This window comes from Daldinia decipiens, assembly GCF_022478715.1.
Source record: "Daldinia decipiens strain CBS 113046 unplaced genomic scaffold F4813scaffold_6, whole genome shotgun sequence".
In the NCBI taxonomy this organism is placed as follows: domain Eukaryota; kingdom Fungi; phylum Ascomycota; class Sordariomycetes; order Xylariales; family Hypoxylaceae; genus Daldinia; species Daldinia decipiens.
In genome coordinates, this window is record NW_026054549.1 from 1,042,007 (window position 1) to 1,062,521 (window position 20,515).

Sequence of the window (20,515 nt, forward strand, 5' to 3'; positions counted from 1 at the left end):
GATGGCGACTTTTGACTGGTCAATCTTAGGTCGGTCTTAGTTGTGATTAGTCTGATGGTGTAATAAGTCCACATTAAGCTTCCCCAAAGATAGCACGGAAGTATATGTACAGTATTACGCACCGTATAGACCCGATCGGCTTGTGAAAGCCTTACCTTACGATTTACCTACCACACGAGCGAGCCAGTTACCCAATCGAGGTCAAAATCGTTCCGCTGTATACAACCTTTTGTCACGCCGGTCTTCCGTCTAAAACGACTCGTCGGCGGAATACGAAAATTGAAAAGTGATTATTATGCTATATATCCGTGGGTAAACCCGGCCGCCTTGACATGTGCGGGCATGATTTCGTCGACGTACTGATTTATCAACGCCATTACAACACGATGGCCTGAGGAGACCCAAATAACTAAAAGAATTCCCGAAGCAATCATATGCTGCAATAATGAAACCGGAAAAGCAATAGATCATCGGAGCTGGCAGACGTTTACCGATGAGGAACGACTTGAGAAGGTACAAGCACGTGTCAACCAGCCTAAGTTGTATGGTTTAATTGTGTCCAAATGATCACATGCAACTGATATTCTCTTGGCCACTAGGAGTAGAGGCTGATCCATCGCTGTTGGCACTGTGAAAGAGAAAAAGAGAGACAAAAGCATATGATAATTGCTCGCTCCCCTTAGGGTCTGAGACACGACGCCCTGTGGAAGACCGGCATCGAACGAGCAAATAATATCTCATCTGAGATCCTTTCAACCTCTTTTCTATCCTTTCCTAACATGTGTTTTCGTTCGATTCATCCGACACATTCTTCCAGCTCGCTCTGAGTGGCTGTGGTCTGTAGTCCGTAGCCCGTTAGCAAGGGATACGCTTTGTTAGGTAGTCACGAGTTCCACTTGGAGATGTTGTAGATCCCAACGTCACTGAAGCACCCTCGGTCCCAGCTACAGACCGCGCGAGCGAATTGACGATATTAGTTGCCGACTAAGTGGGATTAAGTTGGATTCAACTCAAATCCCAACGCTTCTCGAGCTGAAACTTTAGACGATATAACATATGGGCTAAATGCGTAGTAGACACAGACATGATAAAAATTGATTGACTCGCAGCGCAATTGACTGAATGATTAATAAATCCGAGTCGAACATTCACGGCGCGAACGTCACGAAACTAGAATCAAGACCTGGACCCATATCGTCCTCCTATATTCATACTTATTAATCATCAGCCGCTTACAATTAAGCATAATAACCATGAAACATTCTGCTAAATGTCTCACTCGTCGTTGCTAGGCCTCGGCTGCAAACTGTGCCTCATACGAATATCAAACGGATGACAACCGAATCTGAGGCATATACATAGTGTTAGACTAGCCGCGCGTGTAATACTACGCACTCCCACGACTGAAATAAGCAAATAAAAGTCAAGAATAGTATGTTCGGTCCCTCTGACGCCGCCCAAGCAACAATATGTTACCAATACGGCAAATAATACTCGGGCAGCTCTTATGGCACCATCTCAAATTGAATCCTTCTCCGCGTCTCGAAATCGCATGCTACACCAACGACGACACGGTAAGAAACCAACAGAATGCCGGAACTAATTGTGTTGTAAATAATGAGCTGCACTGTCTAATGGACGCGTTGAAGAAGAAAGGAAGAAAGAGAAGGCAAGAAAAAATGTGTTTGGAAAGTTATCGCGAAAGAAAAATTTGGTGGGTCTCAAGCAGGCTCCGCTTTGTCACATGACTTTAAAATATACCCACAATTTTAGGTAATGGTACACAGAATCCATGCATAAGGCTAAGGTGAGGCTAGTGTATGTGGCTTGATAAGGGATGAGACCCAGTCGGTCTTTGGCTTCCACCATCCATGGAACTTCAGCAACTTGAAGCAACGTGGGGTCTCGAAAGCTGTCCTACGAATTGTGCGGCATGCGATCTACCGAAATAGTCATCTTTCACTTGGCGAAGAGCTTCTCTACTTTATCTACGAAATACTTTATCACTTCATATGCGCATTAGGAACTACGCGTAATTTATTCGTTGAATGACTGAGAATTCTTGAAGCGTGCTGTCTGGCCCGAGTGCCAATTGACACCCTTTCTTATTCGCACCCCTGAATCAAGCTCTAGACCGACATCATGGCATCAGCTGTATTCTTCCTCGATCTGAAGGGCAAAGTGCGACCATTACAACGCTATAATCTCTGGTGGTGTACGCTTGCTGACACGTCCATAGACCCTACTTGCCCGAAACTATCGAGGTGATATTCCCATGTCGGCTGTCGAGAAGTTCCCTATCCTCCTTAGCGAAGCCGAAGAAGAGTCCTCCGCCGTACCGCCATGTTTCTCACACGAAGGCATCAACGTGCGTATTTCAGAAGCTACCTTTCTGTATCCAATATTGATTGCTAGCAGTACTTATATATCCGACATAACAACCTCTATCTCCTTGCCCTGACGAAGCGAAACACGAATGCCGCCGAGATCCTACTCTTCTTACATAAAGTTGTCGAAGTCTTTACCGAGTATTTCAAAGCGCTAGAAGAGGAGTCGATTCGCGACAACTTTGTCATTATATACGAGTTGCTGGACGAGATGATGGATTTTGGTTACCCCCAAACGACAGAGTCCAAGATTCTCCAGGAGTACATCACCCAGGAGTCGCATAAGCTAGAAGTGCAAGCTCGGCCACCTATTGCCGTCACTAATGCCGTGTCGTGGCGGTCCGAAGGCATAAGATATAGGAAGAATGAGGTGTTTTTGGACGTCGTCGAAAGCTTGAACTTACTAGTATCGGCGAACGGGAACGTATTAAGGTCGGAGATCCTCGGCGCGATCAAGATGAAGTGTTATCTATCAGGAATGCCAGAACTGCGGCTGGGGTTAAACGACAAGGTCATGTTCGAAACGACTGGAAGGACGACGCGAGGCAAGGCTATCGAGATGGAGGATGTCAAGTTTCACCAATGTGTTCGGTTATCACGCTTCGAGAATGACCGGACCATCTCTTTCATCCCTCCGGACGGCGAGTTTGAGCTGATGAGCTACCGATTAAACACCCAAGTCAAGCCTCTGATCTGGGTCGAATGTGTGGTCGAGAGTCACTCGGGGTCCCGAATCGAGTATATGCTGAAAGCAAAGGCGCAATTTAAAAGGAGGAGTACAGCCAACAACGTCGAGATTATTGTCCCAGTACCTGACGACGCCGACTCACCGCGGTTCCGAACAAATATCGGCAGTGTTCACTACGCCCCTGAGCAGAGCGCCATCGTATGGAAGATTAAGCAGTTCGGTGGTGGCAAGGAGTTCCTCATGCGAGCTGAGCTGGGACTGCCTAGCGTCAGAGGTGACGACGAGCACGGAGGAGGAATGACAGGTGGTTTTGGTGGAAGCATGGGCGGCGTCAGTGCAGGCAAAGGCGCCAAGAGGCCAATTCAGGTCAAGTTTGAAATCCCCTATTTTACGACTAGCGGTATTCAAGTGCGTTACTTGAAGATCACAGAGCCTAAGGTATGTTACCCGTTTTCTAACCTAGCTACATACGTATTAACCTCATCCCTAGCTGCAATACCCGTCATTGCCCTGGGTTAGATATATTACTCAGTCAGGGGACATCGCTGTGCGGTTACCGGATGCTGTATGAGAGGCCCACGTTGACCTATAATATTTAACGAAGATGTTACTTTTCGACAGGTCTAGAGAAAAGTTTCAGGTAGAGTTGATAAGTCACAACTAGTCAGTGGCGACGTCAGGCATGAATATTAAATGAGTTTCCAAATCATATTGTTCGTATACCCGTCTCAATACATTATTTTACAGGTCTATTTCCGAAGCGGTGTCCTGGAGACCCTTGAGGTTGTTCCGAGACACGATCCCTTATGTTCCTTGTGAGAATTGATCGTCTACTACGACCTTTAACTTCCCACTTATCATTTTCTCACTCATTTTGTAGGAGCTGAATATCCAGGTAAGTAATGAATGACATTGATCATCATAGCTTCATGAAGCAATTTCCTATATACTGCGTCTTCCCTCTTGCTCTATAGCATTTCCAGGACCAGAGTGTCTTCTATCCCAGTACGTATCACCCACCTTGATATTTGTTATCGGCATCTTCACCTCAGTAACATTATCTTCATATTTCAAACTCTTACCATGCGCCTAATCGACGTCAACACCCTTGAACTCAAGGAGTTTTTCAGCGACAAGGCGCCGCCGTACGCCATCCTATCGCACACATGGAAGGGCGACGCAGAGGTGACATTACAAGAGTGGGAGCGCGCCGCCACCGATATCACCATCAAACGTAAAGAGGGCTACACTAAGATCGTGGGGGCATGCCGTCGCGCGCGTTCTGATGGCTTGCAGTACCTTTGGTGTGACACCAACTGCATCGATAAGAGTAGCTCTGCTGAACTAAGTGAGGCTATCAATAGCATGTTCGCATGGTACCGCGACTCGGCTGTGTGTTATGCATGCCTACACGATGTTGAAGCAAATACTGATACTTTTTGCAAAAGTCACTGGTTCACTAGGGGTTGGACGTTGCAGGAGTTACTTGCCCCGAGAAAGGTCATCTTCTTCGATTACCGTTGGACAGTACTCGGTGACAAGAGCGAGCTGGCTGGCATGATCTCGGATATCACGAGAATTCACGTCACTGTTCTAAAGGACTATTCGACAATCTATGACTATTCCATAGCCCAACGAATGTCATGGGCAGCCGGCCGTGAGACAACCCGGCCTAAGGATATTGCATATTGCCTTCTTGGGCTTTTCAAGGTCAACATGCCACTATTATATGGCGAAAAAGAAAAGGCCTTCGTAAGACTACAGCGGGAGATTATTAAAGTCTCCGACGATCAAAGTATCCTAGCCTGGGATTTGCTACAGTCGGCTTCTCATCCTTTTACAGGTGCCCTAGCAGCCTCCCCTTCCGAATTCCGCTATTGTGGTTCAATAGTTAGGGATTACGAAATTCAACCAACTGCTTATTCCATCACAAACCTAGGGATCTCTATCAATCTTACCATTATCACCACCTGTGTGAGAGGAATTATTTTCGCGGGACTAAATTGTGCTAGGGCACTGTACCGGGAAGCTCAACATTCCAAACAACGCGGTGGAATTCAAGTGCGAAGATGTTTTCCGATTTGGATTGCTCTACGTCATTTAAAGCACGATATTTTTCTTAGGGCACACCATCCTTCCTCCAAATTATACCTTGGGAATTCATACCCAGTGTTGGCACGCCCAAAATCAACGAAGTTGATCTTAGATTTAGATTCGCCTCAATTGCTTACCGAACGGTTTGTCGAGAATCACATTGAGATACTGCGACGTCATACCTCAGTTGCATTCTCCGGGCTGCATGTCACGGTTGCAGCAGGGAAGATGATTCATAAAGGATATATCTTGCAAGAGGCATATCCTCTAAAAAATGTTTCCATATTGCAATTAAAGTGTCGAGGGACCTCCGCCATGTCTCATCACCTCATTTCAAGCGGAAATATTTCCATAATTCTGTCAATATTCTGGAATGAGAAAAGTTCGCCCCTAGAATGGCTTCACACAACTATCCTAGATCCAAGATTAACCGTCAGTAGCAAGATGGTTTTCGATGCTGGCTGGGAATGTCTTTTCAGAGAAAACAGCCATGAGCGTTCTACCCAAGCATACGATAGCATACACTCTATGCGTACACTTCACAACAGATTGCGGCAGACATATGGAATTACTTCAAATCCATGCATGGATAACGATAAAGTGCCAATTGTTGTTGCTGAGGATCAGCCTCTACGGGATGCGTTTGGACAATTAGAGCTAATAGTTGATGTCACATTCCGTGAGGATCCAAACTCCGTGGATCCCTAATTCATTACATAGAGCACTTTCTACTGAATATTATAGCTATATAGTTCAAATAGTGCATGAAGTTAGTACTAACGTAGAACGTGTTCAAAATCTAAACCAACATCGTTCTGAGCTCGAAGAATTAACCCGCCTTGCGCTTCAAGTAAATTTAATATAAACCGCGCATCATTCCCGGCATTATGAAGCCAACATTTGTTATACACGGCCCCTAAGGTCATGTCCAGCGCATCTTCGAGTGTAACCTTGTCTACTCGTCCATATTGAACTTGCCATATCCTTTGTGTATCAAGAATCATGATAGAGCCAGGCGGCTCCCAATAGGTTTTAAGCAACCCTATTGTAGAGTGGACGTCATGTCCAACAATAGCTACCCTCTGAGGTTGAGAAATTAATGACTTGAACATAGCATCTAGAATCAATGCTATGTCAGCTCCTTCTTCAACCAGCCCAGTGCTGCCAAACATAAATGTGTCCGGTTCGTTGGCTGTGCATTCGTTTCTTAATGATAAGTTGTCTTTGACTTGCCAATAGTGAGAATATCTGCCGGGATCAAAACTGCCAGTATACCATGTCGATAATCCAATATCTGTAATCTTATTGTGATCTTGATTCCACACTTTTGCTTCGATCGAAATGAAGACTGTGGCGTACTTTTTAGATTCCCGTAAAATACTACCTAGTCTATCGCTATCGTCTGCATATTCAGGTTCGAATTTCAGCAAATTGTTATTAAAAGTTCGAGGCAGAATATCTCGAACGTGACGTAATAGGCTTGGCTGGTTGAAAAAGTAGATGACTGGCTTGATTAATAAGGTAAATAAGTTGCCACACCAAGCCATTATTATTATAACAGCTTTAACTTAGGTACTGTATATAACGTTGATCCGAAGAATATAATTTTAGTGCAATACATAAATAGTTGTGGAATAAACCAGGTGTAAATGAAAGTTTAAAATAAACATAGAATAGAGGTTAATTACATATATTCGCTAGAAATTGCTAGTATGGAAGGTGTGTTGTCTAGGTATTCATACTATTAATATAGATTGGATTCCCTCACTGAGGCAGTCAAGGAGCTACAATATTTATTATTTATGGCATGATGTTCTTCAAAGACGCATTCAGCCCCGGACAACTCATGGCACCTCTGGCTCATTTGTAATTGGCGATACTTCCGAGAAATTCACTTACCCGATAAAGTATTGAGCATTGTAAATGAGTCATAGGTTCATTATTACGATAGAGATAGGTGAATTTGGGAATCCTAATTTAGAAACTATTCTGGCGAGACCCCTCAGACTCTTTTGTCTAATAGTCTATCTGTATCACCACATCTTGGGTACTCTCTCACTTCTAATAAAAGCTGCCGGTCAGAATATATGTAGTTCTAGCATAGCAACATAGGTCTAAACTGCCAGCTTTCCTAAATTAGTTTATTGGATAGGATTGCTTAGTAAATGGTTTTAAAACTGGGTGTTAAAGATTCTTCAAATGCCTTGAGAAGATTAACTAGTAGCAGTTGAGAAGCTTTGAAATAGGTTAGTGAAAGCATAATTTCTTTATCTTTGATGTACAAAGCATTGCCATCTTTGTTCACGAAGGTCATGTTTTGGAGTCCCTAATTTCTGGCTTTGGAAATTAGTGATCATCTTATTACCAGAGCACAAAATACATGGGCTACATGGGTCGATCGAGAGCCGAGGCTAAGCCCGAGACAGTGAATCGTGCATTTCAATGGCACACCTTAGATCTCTATAATTTCTAATTAGGTATCTGTTTCTAATTCCCTATTAGCAAAACGGACGAGTTAGACGTGGGTGAATGATTAATTTATTGTCCTTGAAAATAAATACAAGAAGCATCATTCGTCATAGGATAACGTTATTAGTTTTAGCTCTTTTAGTATTACTAAGCTAGTTCTTTATTTTCTTTACCTACCTACCTACCTTAGTTATATTATCTTCAAACTTATAAAATAGGAAAAGTTGGAAATTTTTATATGCAGTACGAAGTACGCCCTTTGTAATAATTATGTTTAGTTTTTTGGACGCGCACGATATAAACCACGGCTTCTAATTCTAAATAGAACAACGCCCTTTAAAGCATATCAAGTATTATATCAGGGTTTTACGGCATAAAATACTCTGAAACAACGTTTTGAAGAACTACGATAACCTTATAGGGCGGCAGTAGACATACGCTTCAGGATCTCAGCGAAGTACATAGCTTTAACCTAGGGGTCTGCTGAATAACATTATTGCAAGGGGCGTAATCCGTACTGTAGTCAGTAGGTACCTAGGTAGGTATGCTCGAAAACCCCCACGGCTTACGCGACGCTAGGACACAACAAAAGGGATTCTACCCCGGATAATTAAGAGTTGGAGACGCCCCCCACGACTCTCGGGGCAGGGGGCAGCCCCCGCGTCGGATTTCTTGGCGAATATTCCCATCTCAGCCAGCCGTCCCGAGAAAATGGGAGGGAAATGTCGCGCAATCGTGTTCCTGTAAAAAGCCGTAGAAAACCAGGCTGGACCCCCATCGACTCCGCTCCCCGGCTTGTTTTTTTTTTTTAGTCTGTTAGTCTTGCCTGCGCCCTCCCTGCGTCTTCCCCCATCTCGAGAGTCCCCGCGGAACGGTTCGGCGCATATGCAAGTCGTACGTCTCTGATATTACGATATCGCGATATTATCGATATTATGGACGAGCGATGTCGCGGTTAAATGGCGTCCCAGCAGTCCCAGCAGCAATCACCAGGAGACGGAGGAGGAGGAGGAGGAGGAGGGAATGCTGCTGGTGGCGGCGGCGGGGGTTCATACAAACGAGCGAGCCGGAAGGGAGCTCCCCGAAGATTTTCGTGCGACTGGCCCGGGTGCGACAAGATGTATTCGAGAGCTGAGCATCTTCAGAGACATCAATTGAATCGTAAGGCTAAGAGAGATTCCAAGACTAGAGATCCTAAGACCGCAGATCATCTATTCTTAGTTGTGGATCTGCGTCGATGGTAATAACACAATGCTAACGCGAATCCAAGATGCTCCCAAGACTATCTATACGTGCGATGTCCCTGACTGCACGCAAACTTTTGTGAGGCCAGATCTGCTGGCGCGCCATAAGAAGCGCCATTCGGCCTCGTATATTCCGAGGAACCGTACCAGCAGCTTTAGTATGTCTACTAAGGAATCCCCCCAGGAGATAGCTATGATGCCTTCACCTAGCATCGCTACGAATGCTGTAGGGCCGCCACGGTCGGCGACATTTCCTCAGCAGCCCGCGAGTGCTCCGCGGAACGCAGCTGTGCTCTTGACTTCTGACTCTCCGGTTCAAGCTCAACATCCGCCTTTGCCGCCTCCTATGGCGCCTACGCAACCAAGTCCGCTGGCGCATAGCGTCCCGTGGACGTCCCCGATGGATGGCGTCAACATCATTCGCCAGAAGCCTGGCTTCTACAGTCGTGAACAGCCACCTATGCACGACCATTCCACATTCGTTCCTTATCATAATGTGCCGGTACCGACTAATGCGAACGAGCTGGAGATTCGTGAAAATTTTGGCGTCTGGTTGTTTGACCCTCAACAGACGTATCGAGACTTTAGCTTCGCCAGCATACCATTTCTCGAAGGAGGGCTGGAGTCGCCATTCAATAATAATATTCATTACGATCACGAATCGCTCGCTAGTCGGTCCCAGCTTGATCTTACGCCCCCGCGACATCCCGACATGCCCGACGAGCTTATTTCCGAGTATCGCCGCGTGGATGTCCTACGATATGTTAAACTGTTCCATCAGAAACAGAACAGGTTCGACTCCAAGTTAGCCAACTTGATGCACGAAACCAGCGACGACATACCAGGTCTAAGCTTGGAATTTCTGCGAGATTGCTTGCGGCATTATTGGGATTTTGTATCGCCGAGGCTTCCTATCGTTCATCAGCCGACGTTCTCTTCAGCTCAATGCTCCATCCTCCTTCTCTTGGTGATGATTGCCTTGGGTGCCGCTCAGATATACAGCCGCGAATCTAGCCGGGAACTGCCAGAATATAAAGCATTGGCCGACCTTATCATCTCTAACGTTCGTTTCGAAATATTGACCGCCGACGAAGCGTCTCCGCCGGTCGACCTCTGGGTCGCCCAGGCTTTACTCCTAGTGGAATTTTACGAGAAGATGTACTCATCCAGGATTCTGCACGAGAGAGCACACGTCTACCACTCGGTAACGCTGACGCTGCTTAGACGAGGTAGCCCCTTAATTGGAGGGGCGGGAGCTGACTCGCCATCCGACGAACAGAATGGAACGGAGCACCCTGCGACGTCAGATGCGAGGACGTGGTGGGTAAAATGGGCCAGGACGGAATCGATGCATAGAGTGGTTTTCGCCGCGTTCATGATGGACATCGTTCACGCTGCGATGTTTGGGCACGCAGCCGACATGGCCCCTCACGAAATACGCCTACCCTTACCTTGCGACGAGTCTTTGTGGTCGGCGTCGAGTCCCGAGATAGTTCGTCATCACGATTCGAATTTTAGATTATATGGCGTCAAGCCCATCTCGTTTTTGGACGGGTTGAAATGTGCCATCCACGGGAAGGAAGTCCGAACCCACGCGTTCGGCCGTATGATTATCATGTGTGGCCTTCTGAGCGTCGGCTGGCACCTCAGACATCGCGACACGCATCTAAAGTGGCTTGAGCTAGGAGCTAGTTCCTCGGACACGAGGGATAAGTGGTGTAATATGCTTCTGAAAGCATTTGACGATTGGAAGACCAGTTTCGACCAGGCTATCGGCTCAAGTGACTCTGAGTCGGATGGCCCTGGACCGCAAGCTCATTCTAACGGGCTCATCCAGAGCGCGTCTGTTCTATACCATCTCGCTCATATTAGCCTGTACATCGACATTGTTGACTGCCAAGTCTACACTGGGGCTAAGCGGTTACTCGGCCGCAAAATCTCTACTCGGGATTACACTAATGTCGTGGCGCGAATGTCGCTGTGGTCAAATCAAATGTCCACCCGCCACGCAATACTCCATGCCTTCAAACTTCTTCATCGCATTCTCGTGGACCCCCGCCAGAAGAGGAACAACGGCTACGCGAATACCCCCATTGATACTTATGGGATACAATACTCGTGTCGGCGGGATCCCGATCCTCATCGACCGTGGATTATGTATTATGCTACCTTAAGCATCTGGTCTTTCGTACGAGCACTCACTCAATCGAAAGATCAATCCAATACCCTCCGACCATTCCCACGGCAGTTGCAGCGGAATACAACAGGGGCTTTTGACTACCTTTGTAAAGTGACTAAACTCTCGGAACTCGACACTTCGACGACGAACCTTCAGGCAAACCTCCAAGATGGGTTGTCAAATTTGCTCGACACTATAGGTACTCTTACATCCGAGTCACCTTCTGAACTACTCAAAGAAGCATGCGGTCGGCTCGACATATGCAAGCATATGCTTTACCACGGTGAGACTTGAGCGCAACACTTTCGGGTTCTTGATCTTTATTTAATATTGCGCTGGGCATGGCGAATGAATGTATTTAATTATATACCCTTAGTAGTATGAGATTTTATCGCTACTAGCATTATGGATTGGCTTCACTCGGGTTGGGTGAAGTCTGAACGATCGACTTGAGGAACAAGGCTGGCCAGTTGGAAGAAGTACACGCGAGAGCAAATTTCTTAGCGCGATGCCGATGCCCTACAAAGAAGGCTTCATGAGCATTCCGATTCACGAATCTAATCAGACAAACAATACGATTAATGTATTCCACATAGTAAGAACCCCTTTATTGTATAACTATATATATAGAACATAAGAATGCATGATAGGTATTGTATAGGTAGGTTATAAGACTAATAACGACGAGTCATATTGTATTTGACCTAGCTTCCCTCTTCCCAACTATAAAGGGCCTTGCCCACGACTATAAAATTCTTATAGTCATGGCGTTTCCTAGAACCTGGACGTGCGTAGGGTAGCGAGGCTCACCCTCTTGGAAGTTAATAAGAGCTTGAAGCGTAGCCTGGAACTCACCTAGGCTTGCAGGCGTCAAGACCATACGGCTCAACTTCTCCAACATTCGTATCTGCTTTAAACCCGAATACCTGCCGCGGATTCCGGACATTGCACACCGCTTGTTCTCCACCAACACCTGCAGGTGCTTAGCGAGCTGTTGCTTGTACGGCTGCAGCAAATTCTTCAGAATCCGGCGGCGATCTTCATCGTCGTCGTCGTCCAATTCGAGCTCGTAAGAGTTGTCGAGGAGCAGCTTGCAGAAACACAATGGGCAACTTGACTGGACCGGGATCCATTCTAGCCTGAAGCTGCTATCGATGCCGAAACCTCGATGGATCGTCTCTACGATATGTGAGCAGGTATACATCTCATGCGTTATGAAGGTCGGCATCTTGTCTGATCGTAGCACGTGAAGGATTACACCTTAGACCTACCCGTAGAGATACGGCGTTTGTGTTGGCTATGAAGGGTAATTGTAAGCGGTATAGCTCTAGATCATGCTGGGGATGGCTAGGAAGCGAAGAAATACAAGATGATTGCGATTTGAAAAGCTTTTTATATAATTCGTGTTATCTCTAAAGGCTTCCAAGTCGCGCATGTTCTTTTTCTTAAATCAGCTCCATGATAAAGAGGTCAAGTGATAAACCCACTAACTAGTTGTTTGTTTAGCTATCCTTTTGAGCATATAATGCCCTATTGTCTGATTGTCTTGGGACTCTAAGTAGAATAACGCCACGCGTGTTTATGTGCTACTAACCCTTGGCATGGCCCTTTCAGCACTCTTTTACTGCATTCTATACCTTTATAACAAATTCAAAGGCGTTGCCGTCGCTCGTCTTGGTTCTAACTGAGCTTAGCGCCCCCTACCAATAGTATTAACCTTTTATAGCGATGAGTAGTTATGCGTTCGTTGGTATTGTCCAATCGGGACACTGCGTAAAGGAGTGGGAGTTTCCGTCGAGCGTAAGAAATATAAGTGTAACTACGTCATAGAAGATGCAAACCTCGGATAAAGACACAGCTATACTTGCTTTGAATAAACACTTGAACATAATTCTAACTAGAGTCCCCCTACTTGAATTTCCCGTATATTACGTTAACGCGGTAGAGCTATAGAAGCTTCTTTGATATCCGTATATCCCAAATCATTAGCATCTGTTTTATGAGAAATTACGGAGGCTATTTTCATAAACATGCCACTTCGAGAGGGTTGAAGAGTCACTGAGTAAAAGCAAAAGTACAAATTAACAAGTAGAAGGTTCAATTCCGGTTTACATCCGGCAATCTATCATACTAGCTAAGATATTGACAGGTTCCCACACGCGCCATAATAGCATTTAGTGGCGATAATGACAATGAATTCGTTGACATCCAGTAGTCATGTAAACTACCTAGCCTGTAGTATTTGGTGGATATGAATGTTACACCGGCGGGACGAAGGTGAAAGGCTCGTGGAGTTTTAGTCGTGGAAGAATAGGCATCTGTGGATGTGGAGGTAGAATTAGCCGTATTGTTATAGACACGCTCCTGAGGACTTAAGCTATCTATTAGGAAGTTAGAATGTTTCCACGGTGGTTGAAACGGTAACACGTACTAGGAGGCGAGATTTATTCTATTCATTTTTACCAAACACAGGCTTGAAGACGAATGAAATCTGTCGCATAGCTAGAAAAGCCTCTCAGCTATATCTTGCCATCTGAAAAATCAATATCGCAATCAAGTACGGGAGCGCCTTCATCTTCTTCAGCATCATCTCCGCCTTTAACTCCAGCCTCATCTATTTTGTCTTTCTTTTCCTTCTCATTGTCCTGTACAAAGAGTATGATGTAAGTATCGAGGTCGACGAGATGGAAGGATGATAGTTTTTTTTTTTTAAAAAAAAAAGAAAAGAAAAAATAAGTTGTAACAACTTACCCATGTGTCGGATGTTCAGGGATGAGAGGATAAGCTCATTCCCTAGCGTTGTCCAGAGGCTCTTAGGGACAAGTTTATCACCAATAATTTGTGTTTGTAGTGGTGTATAATGTAGGCTAGGTAGTTTGTTCTTATACTTTCGTGATTGTTAGTTGGTTGTCACTTATTGGTAGTGAGCGACATCTAGCTCTTGAATAGTCTTCCAGGGGCTCTTTGTTGGTAAGGTTAAGGCATTGTGTTGCTTGTCGGTCTCCTGAGAGTTAGAAACGGAGGACTGTTCCTGAGCTCTAGCTTAAGCTTGAGCCCCCATGACTTGGAAGCCGTGTTTTGGACAACACCTGCTAGGTGATACCGAGTTTAGTTACAACTTTGGCGTAATAATTAATAGTTGTAAGTATTGAAGAATTGTAATAGGTAGGGGTTGATGATGATTAAGGTGTTAAGTGTTATGGTTGTAGTAAGGGTGGTTAGTTGTTGTGATGAATGGTTAAGATGATGGAAGAAAACCGTGTCGGCATCGACGTGTATTTATATTTGGCGGTGTCGAGATGTGCACTGTACTGATTTCAAGTTGATGCCTGATCCTGACGTATCCTAAGTAACTACATTCCTAAATTTCGTTGATTGGAAAGAACGAATTGGCAATTCAATGTTTTTCGGCCCGTCAGTTGGCTGATTTTCGTGTTTGCAGCTCGGGTACTGATTCTACTTTGCAGTGTTCTGTACCCAAGGTATCTACAAAGTGACTCGGCAATTAGAATCACGATATTTCCCATATCGTACCTTCCTACGACTTGGGATACATATGTATGTACCTCCTTGCCGTGATAATACTTCGGTACATGGCATGCCGCTTTTAATTTATTAGGTACCTAGGATCAGACATGGTGATTCCACCTGGCAGAGCACTGTTCTACAAATTCACTCCTTGTTTATAGTTGAAGCCTACTTAGGTACCTACCTAACATAGGTATACAATAGTACAAAGGTGATATATATCAATACAGACACTAAACAAAATACACCAAGACGTTCTTTGATCTGACCATGTATTATTTTTAAAAAGGGGGGTTAAGTCTTAAGTACTTGTGCATGTTCGCGCTTTCTTCTGTGCGATCTGGTTACTTCTGTGAGATCTAGTCATTAAGTAAACCTCGGGTTTATCTGGAGTTGCGAAAACAATCACACAACCAATTTTGACTTGACCGGCTTGCTGAATACGTAGTCGATATATTATATTTCAACTCTGTATCCTATGCCTCAAATATAGGGGTGATAAGTCATCAACTGTTAATCAACATGGTTCAAAAAGGGGCAGTTGGAGAGACATGATTGGCCCATTTGACCAGGACCATCTAAAAACGTAATGGTTTCAGAACCCGACCCAAGTATCACAATCCCCAGACAAGCAAAGTTTCTAGTTTCCGATTATGAATTATTCAATGCTTTATATTACGTACGTAATAGCGATGTTGAATGATCGGCAATAAAGGATGCTTTTATGTTGATCTCGATGATGATCCCATCTTTGCTTGCATTAAGTTTTACAATTCTCGAAACCTCCGTTACAAAATGTCGCCACGCTGTGGTAACGCTGGTGAACATTGCAGCAGCTGGAGTCTTCATCTGAAGTCGGAATGTTTACTACGCAGCTACCATCTTATAATCCACATACGACAACTTGCAAGGAAAATTGACCAGAATCTAACATCGCAAATCCCCCTGGCAAGATGTATTATGATCGTTGGCTAGGAAGCCTCATATCTAGACCCTAGGTTATTTCTTTGGTGTTTCTAGCTTGAAGATCGAGATCATTAAGGTATTATGATGGATCTAAGATATACTAATCTCGTTGCCCTGAGGTTTCATTAGGTCCCTACATGTAGTTAACGAAGTACAATGAGATGGTAACCTACCTACCGAATATAAGGAACGCCAACCTAACTTTGTTAAAATCATGTGTAAAAGGACAAAATAAATAATTGTGTAGTGTATGCGAGCTCCCCAACACCCTAATGGGGAGCTTGCGTACACTACACAAGTCCTCGATGCTATCTGCATGGCTTTTCCAAATACCCTGTAGCCTTCGCGGTGTCAAGTAACGCATAGTAGTGTTAGACGCGTACAACAAACATTTCAGACGCGTTGCCATTCCATATGCTATTGGGCGTGTGATCGAGTAAACGCTGCAGAACATGAAATGCCCGGCAAATCTGGGGTCGCCTCGTAATCTGCCTCGCGGATAAACATTCGATCGGCCTAAAGATGATGTGCGACGTATCAAAACAAGGGGTCCCAGAGCTGATGCCCAGGCGTAACAGAAACACACGCACCCGCACTCAGCCTCACGGCCGTGCTCAACCCGGAGTCAGGGGTAGTCGTGGGAAACGATCGAGAAGAGGTAGAATAGGAGTCTCGTCTGAATATATAAACATCTGAATGATCGCCTCGGGATCTCCAGTCGATGTGATAAGAACAGACCTTTAGGCGAAGCTTGACATTCATCCCTACCTATCATCCCATCTTCGCTTTACAAACACCGCTACGAGTTGCTATAATTTCAAGAAACGAAACAAACAATAAACAATGGTCCGCATCGCCCTCTTTGCTCTTCTCTCCGGTAAGTCACATTATCTTCAACCTCTTCAACCAAACCTAATTCTAACAATCTCTAAGTTGTCGCCGCTATCCCGGCACCGCTCCAGCCTGACCCAGCTGGTGCTAAGAATGTGGGCAACGGACAGGGTACCCAGTTCATCGGCGGAGAGTGCTTGAGCTCGGCAGACTGCGCGTCGACGTGTTGCGCGGGAGTGTCAGGCCAGAGCTTTGGCTTGTGCTCCGGCCTCGGCGCGCAGACCCAAGCCGGCAAAACCGGCTGCGGCTTTGGCGACAACGGACAGGCTCAGCCCAAAATCACGGGCACGAACTAAGCCGAGCCGTTTTAAGCGTTGCTAGCACTAGTGACAACCAGCAATGAACGTCAGCCGCTCGGCCGAGATGGTGGGAAACGTCATACTGCTAGGGTAGTATGCCGTCTTCGGAGGATATGCTATAGAGTGTCGTAAATATGCCTTGCATGGTACGATAGGGTACAGTCAGAAGACCCTGACTGTCCGGGATTGGTTATAGTGTTTGACATCATCTGGGTTCAGCATTGCATTGCATCTCTAGAAGAGGCGGGGACACTTCTAGAGCAAGGGAAATAGGTGGCGGACACCTAATTATATAGTATATATGACCTTTATACCAATACAAAATATCCACATCTACCGAATTTGCATTTACAATACCTCGCTGGGTTCTTAGTGTAGTCCGTTATTCATGTCTCCAACGATATATCTAGGATTTCACCGAGGGAAATCTGCTTTTAAAAAGCCCCTAAATGGGTAAGCCGAACACGCGGCAATAACAGTTTGAAGGAGACGAAGGTAGGTGTTGAGAAAATGCAACGAGTAATCATTACTGGCTTGAAAACAAACATGATCTATGGCAATTCTACATGGATACCAAGAGAAGCCTCCAAGCTACATGCCATTTAAAATTCCATATCGCAAACCAGGCTCGCAGGAAATGCCATACGAGTAGTGTTTAGAACTATTTCGAACTCGACGCCGTGATTTTTAAAATGTACATGAATTAGGAAGCCCTCGGGGCTCCGTACCTGTAAACCATCGTGATAGATCGAAACCTAACCCCATTTTTATCGATTACGTGGATATGTGACCGCCGCCCGACAATGCAATATGACCACTCCCTATGGACGGCCGAAATGCTCGACACATCCCCTCTCCTTATCAACACCGTAGGATGCGATGGTCCGTTGACGCCATGTCTCATTATATACTCTCGTTAAACGCATACCGCGTAGCTGGACCTCCCAGCAGCCGTGAATCTGTTTAAATAGATCAAGCTTCTCTCCCAAACCGGACGTCAAACTCTCTCAAGACCCCCATAATGCTGGCTACCTGGACCTCAATGGGTGGTCTTCCAGCCGCATTCGCCGGTAGGGGGGTGGCTTTGAGTCTAGGCAGCCAAGTCCCGATCTCGTCAGCTGCCTTGTCGAAATTGCGATGACTAGACAGCGTCTTGTACGTCTCTGCACATGATAGGTTAATACCGGCGGGGGAGTCGGTGGATGTTCCTGCTTCTGTAGATTTGCAGCATCCGGATCCGCCGGATCCGCCGCAGCACCCCCCGCTAGACGTGCCTGAATTGCGGGAAAAGCTTGCTGCGAGACTGCGGCAGAAGAGACCGGACTTAGGATCCTTTAGGCACTGGGCGCAGGAACCTGGTCCTTTGGGGCCACAACCACCGGAAGGGCGTGCCGTCGGGATTGGAGTGCGATTTAGCGAGTTGATACCTGGTAATTTGACGGCGCCGGTCGACGTGATTTCTATCGGATGAGGACCGACATCATTCTCGGAAGGAGGCGGCGTCTGCACTTGTTGAGATACCGGGGGGAGCGTCTGCGATGCGGCAGCTTCGGCACACATGCAATAGGTACCTTCTTCGCAAAAGCCGCAAGAGTCTCGTGGCAGCACTGTCGGCTGAGTGGGGGCTTGGTATAGAATTGGTTCCGGAACGGGATCCTTCTTCTTAGCGAACGCGGCGGTGAAGTCGACCTCGTGAGGATAGGGCTCAGGTATCTTCTGTCTCTTCTCTTCCGGGGCTACGACGGACAGAGAGGAATTTTTCCGTTTGAGTTCGGACTCCGAATTCGGAGCCAGATCCTTTACCATGGCTTCGAGACACTCGCACTTGGAACCGATGCTACACTTGTTGCATCCAACAGCCGTGTTGGCAAGAACTTCTTCAGCGCAGGCACAAGGTCCGTTGATTTCGCAGTTGCCACATCCAGCAAGATCAGCCGATGACTCTCGGGGGGCCCCCGGTGGACTCGACGAGTCAGGAGGGGAGATTATCTGCGAGATTGAAAAGGCCGTTGCCGAATTGCGATGATCTGATGCGTTGCTAGCGAGGCTTCCTCGTGGTGTGGGATGCTGAGATGTGATGGTCAGCGGATTCGGCAGCCTTCCGTGCTGTGCAGCGAAACTTCCGTGTCTTGAAGACGTGCTTGCATCTTCTCCTCTCCGTCGTCGTCGTCGTAGGTCCTCGAGCTCGCTTGATACTTTGATGCGCTCCTTACGCTCCTTCTCCAGCAAGTCCTCCAAAACTACGCATCTGTTCCGTAGGGTTGACACCTCGGCATCCAGGTCCTGCACTTGGTCGGTGAGCTGCTGCTGATTTCGCTCGTACTCTTCTTTCTGTTCTTCCAGCTGCTCCTCTAATTCTCCGACGCGAGCGGCCCTCCGCTCGCGAAACGCACGCTGGGCAGCGCGGTTCTGGGCCTTTCGCTTAGTTGGTGGCGTATCCGTAGCGGGCTTCCGGCCGGGCTTGGGCCTCGGAGGAACTACCCATTCCTTGCTGGTGATTGAGGCCTTTGAAGCCATTACGGTGGCCTGCAGAGCTGCGGCTGCGGCTGCGGCTGCGGCTGCGGGTTTGATGGCAAGCCGGTGGGTTGAGGTAGGCGTAGAGACGCTCGAAATGGGCGAAGCAGCTGAGGCGGGGGAAGATGCAGCTGAGATAGGGGTTATAACGAGTTTGGTTGGTTGGGGTTTGGGGTGGCCGTTGAGATAAGCGGAAGGCGTGGTAGCAGCAGAAGTTGCCATGTTATTCCGATTCTGGAGCAGAGAGGCAGGAAAAGCATTTAGTCGATCTCATTCGTCGTGCCGCTCAGCGCTGCAATGCACCTCGGACATCAGCGTGCGTCGAGCCTTGGGATTTTCCGTGGTATCGACTCCCCAAAGATGCAGTCTGACGGTATCCGAGTTGGTAAATAGGTAAGGTTATGAGAAACCGGTCTCTATCGATGTATATCTCTCACGTTTTGCTATTCCTTGGTTCAAGGGAAGAAAGAAGAAAAGCGGTTAGGAGGTTTGTTAGGGACCCCCTCCCACGAATCAAGCAAACTTGGGGGGTAGCAGGCAAGTGATGTACCTAGGGACTGAACGCGAATGAGCGGGCCGGGCTGCCTTAAGGGTCTCCGAACTAGGGCCAAGTTGATTGTGCTTAAAGGCTTTGGCCAAGTAATTATTTCAATTAGTCCAGAAGAAAAATTGAACTGGCGGCTGGGCTCCTCTCGTGGGAGTGAGATAGGCGTGACTAAAGAATAAACCAACGAGGCAAACGGAATGATCGTTTGGCAGGCCCTTAGTCGATCAATTCGCTGACTGAGCCGGAATTGAAGTAGTATTGAGTATTGAGTATTTCCTTCTTACAAGTCAACAGCTGTCTTTGTTCTTCAGTCGGTTGTGGGGGGTTGTAAAAGAAGTTGGGGGGTCATGCAGACGATCTCTCACTACCGAATAATCTGACCTAGAAGGAAGAACTAAGGTAAGGTCACTTACTTTATTGGAGGGGGGGCCGAGACTGACGACTTGTGGTAGTTGATGGTTCGAGATCATTGATCACTGATCAGATTGATAAGATTATGCCAGGGCCCTGTAACCCGCAGTCCACTCGCCTAATCCGAGCCAACAACGTCACATGGGGGATGGAAGGCCAAGATAGGATAGGCTCGGCAGCAAGAAGGAAAAAAAATTAGACCATCGATCCACTTCTAGAGTTTCTCGGACCTGTCGGATTCCGAACTCGTTCCAACGGAAAGGAGGGATGTTTGCATATGGTTCTTGTCCTTTCCTTA

The 20,515-nt window shown here is 46.5% G+C and overlaps 7 protein-coding genes across 7 annotated transcripts; 4 read left to right on the forward strand and 3 right to left on the reverse strand.

The window, feature by feature from the left end:
- Positions 1–1,872: 1,872 nt before the first annotated feature.
- On the forward strand, positions 1,873–3,924 carry F4813DRAFT_299929 (Mu homology domain-containing protein). The gene is made up of 4 exons (XM_049240747.1): positions 1,873–2,181; positions 2,240–2,368; positions 2,419–3,513; positions 3,566–3,924. The coding sequence occupies exons 1-4, from the start codon at positions 2,143–2,145 to the stop codon at positions 3,644–3,646; spliced, it is 1,344 nt and encodes a 447-aa protein (XP_049102600.1). The 5' UTR covers positions 1,873–2,142; the 3' UTR covers positions 3,647–3,924.
- Position 3,925: 1 nt separating this feature from the next.
- F4813DRAFT_299930 (HET-domain-containing protein) lies at positions 3,926–5,911 on the forward strand. The gene has a single exon (XM_049240748.1). It carries the CDS (start codon positions 4,159–4,161, stop codon positions 5,875–5,877), a length of 1,719 nt encoding a protein of 572 aa, XP_049102601.1. The 5' UTR covers positions 3,926–4,158; the 3' UTR covers positions 5,878–5,911.
- Positions 5,912–6,901, reverse strand: F4813DRAFT_299906 (uncharacterized protein). Its single transcript, XM_049240746.1, has one exon. It carries the CDS (start codon positions 6,714–6,716, stop codon positions 5,946–5,948), a length of 771 nt encoding a protein of 256 aa, XP_049102602.1. The 5' UTR covers positions 6,717–6,901; the 3' UTR covers positions 5,912–5,945.
- A 1,058-nt stretch (positions 6,902–7,959) lies between these two features.
- F4813DRAFT_350507 (fungal-specific transcription factor domain-containing protein) lies at positions 7,960–11,702 on the forward strand. Its single transcript, XM_049242310.1, has 2 exons — positions 7,960–8,799; positions 8,909–11,702. The coding sequence occupies exons 1-2, from the start codon at positions 8,598–8,600 to the stop codon at positions 11,353–11,355; spliced, it is 2,649 nt and encodes an 882-aa protein (XP_049102603.1). The 5' UTR covers positions 7,960–8,597; the 3' UTR covers positions 11,356–11,702.
- F4813DRAFT_350509 (uncharacterized protein) lies at positions 11,703–12,724 on the reverse strand. Its single transcript, XM_049242311.1, has 2 exons — positions 12,553–12,724; positions 11,703–12,499 (listed from the first exon to the last, which is right to left on the reverse strand). The coding sequence occupies exon 2, from the start codon at positions 12,287–12,289 to the stop codon at positions 11,807–11,809; it is 483 nt and encodes a 160-aa protein (XP_049102604.1). The 5' UTR covers positions 12,290–12,499; positions 12,553–12,724; the 3' UTR covers positions 11,703–11,806.
- A 3,575-nt stretch (positions 12,725–16,299) lies between these two features.
- Positions 16,300–17,041, forward strand: F4813DRAFT_299985 (uncharacterized protein). Its single transcript, XM_049240749.1, has 2 exons — positions 16,300–16,432; positions 16,489–17,041. The coding sequence occupies exons 1-2, from the start codon at positions 16,399–16,401 to the stop codon at positions 16,740–16,742; spliced, it is 288 nt and encodes a 95-aa protein (XP_049102605.1). The 5' UTR covers positions 16,300–16,398; the 3' UTR covers positions 16,743–17,041.
- Positions 17,042–17,436: 395 nt separating this feature from the next.
- On the reverse strand, positions 17,437–19,653 carry F4813DRAFT_299994 (uncharacterized protein). Its single transcript, XM_049240750.1, has one exon. It carries the CDS (start codon positions 19,479–19,481, stop codon positions 17,718–17,720), a length of 1,764 nt encoding a protein of 587 aa, XP_049102606.1. The 5' UTR covers positions 19,482–19,653; the 3' UTR covers positions 17,437–17,717.
- Between the last annotated feature and the right edge of the window lie 862 nt (positions 19,654–20,515).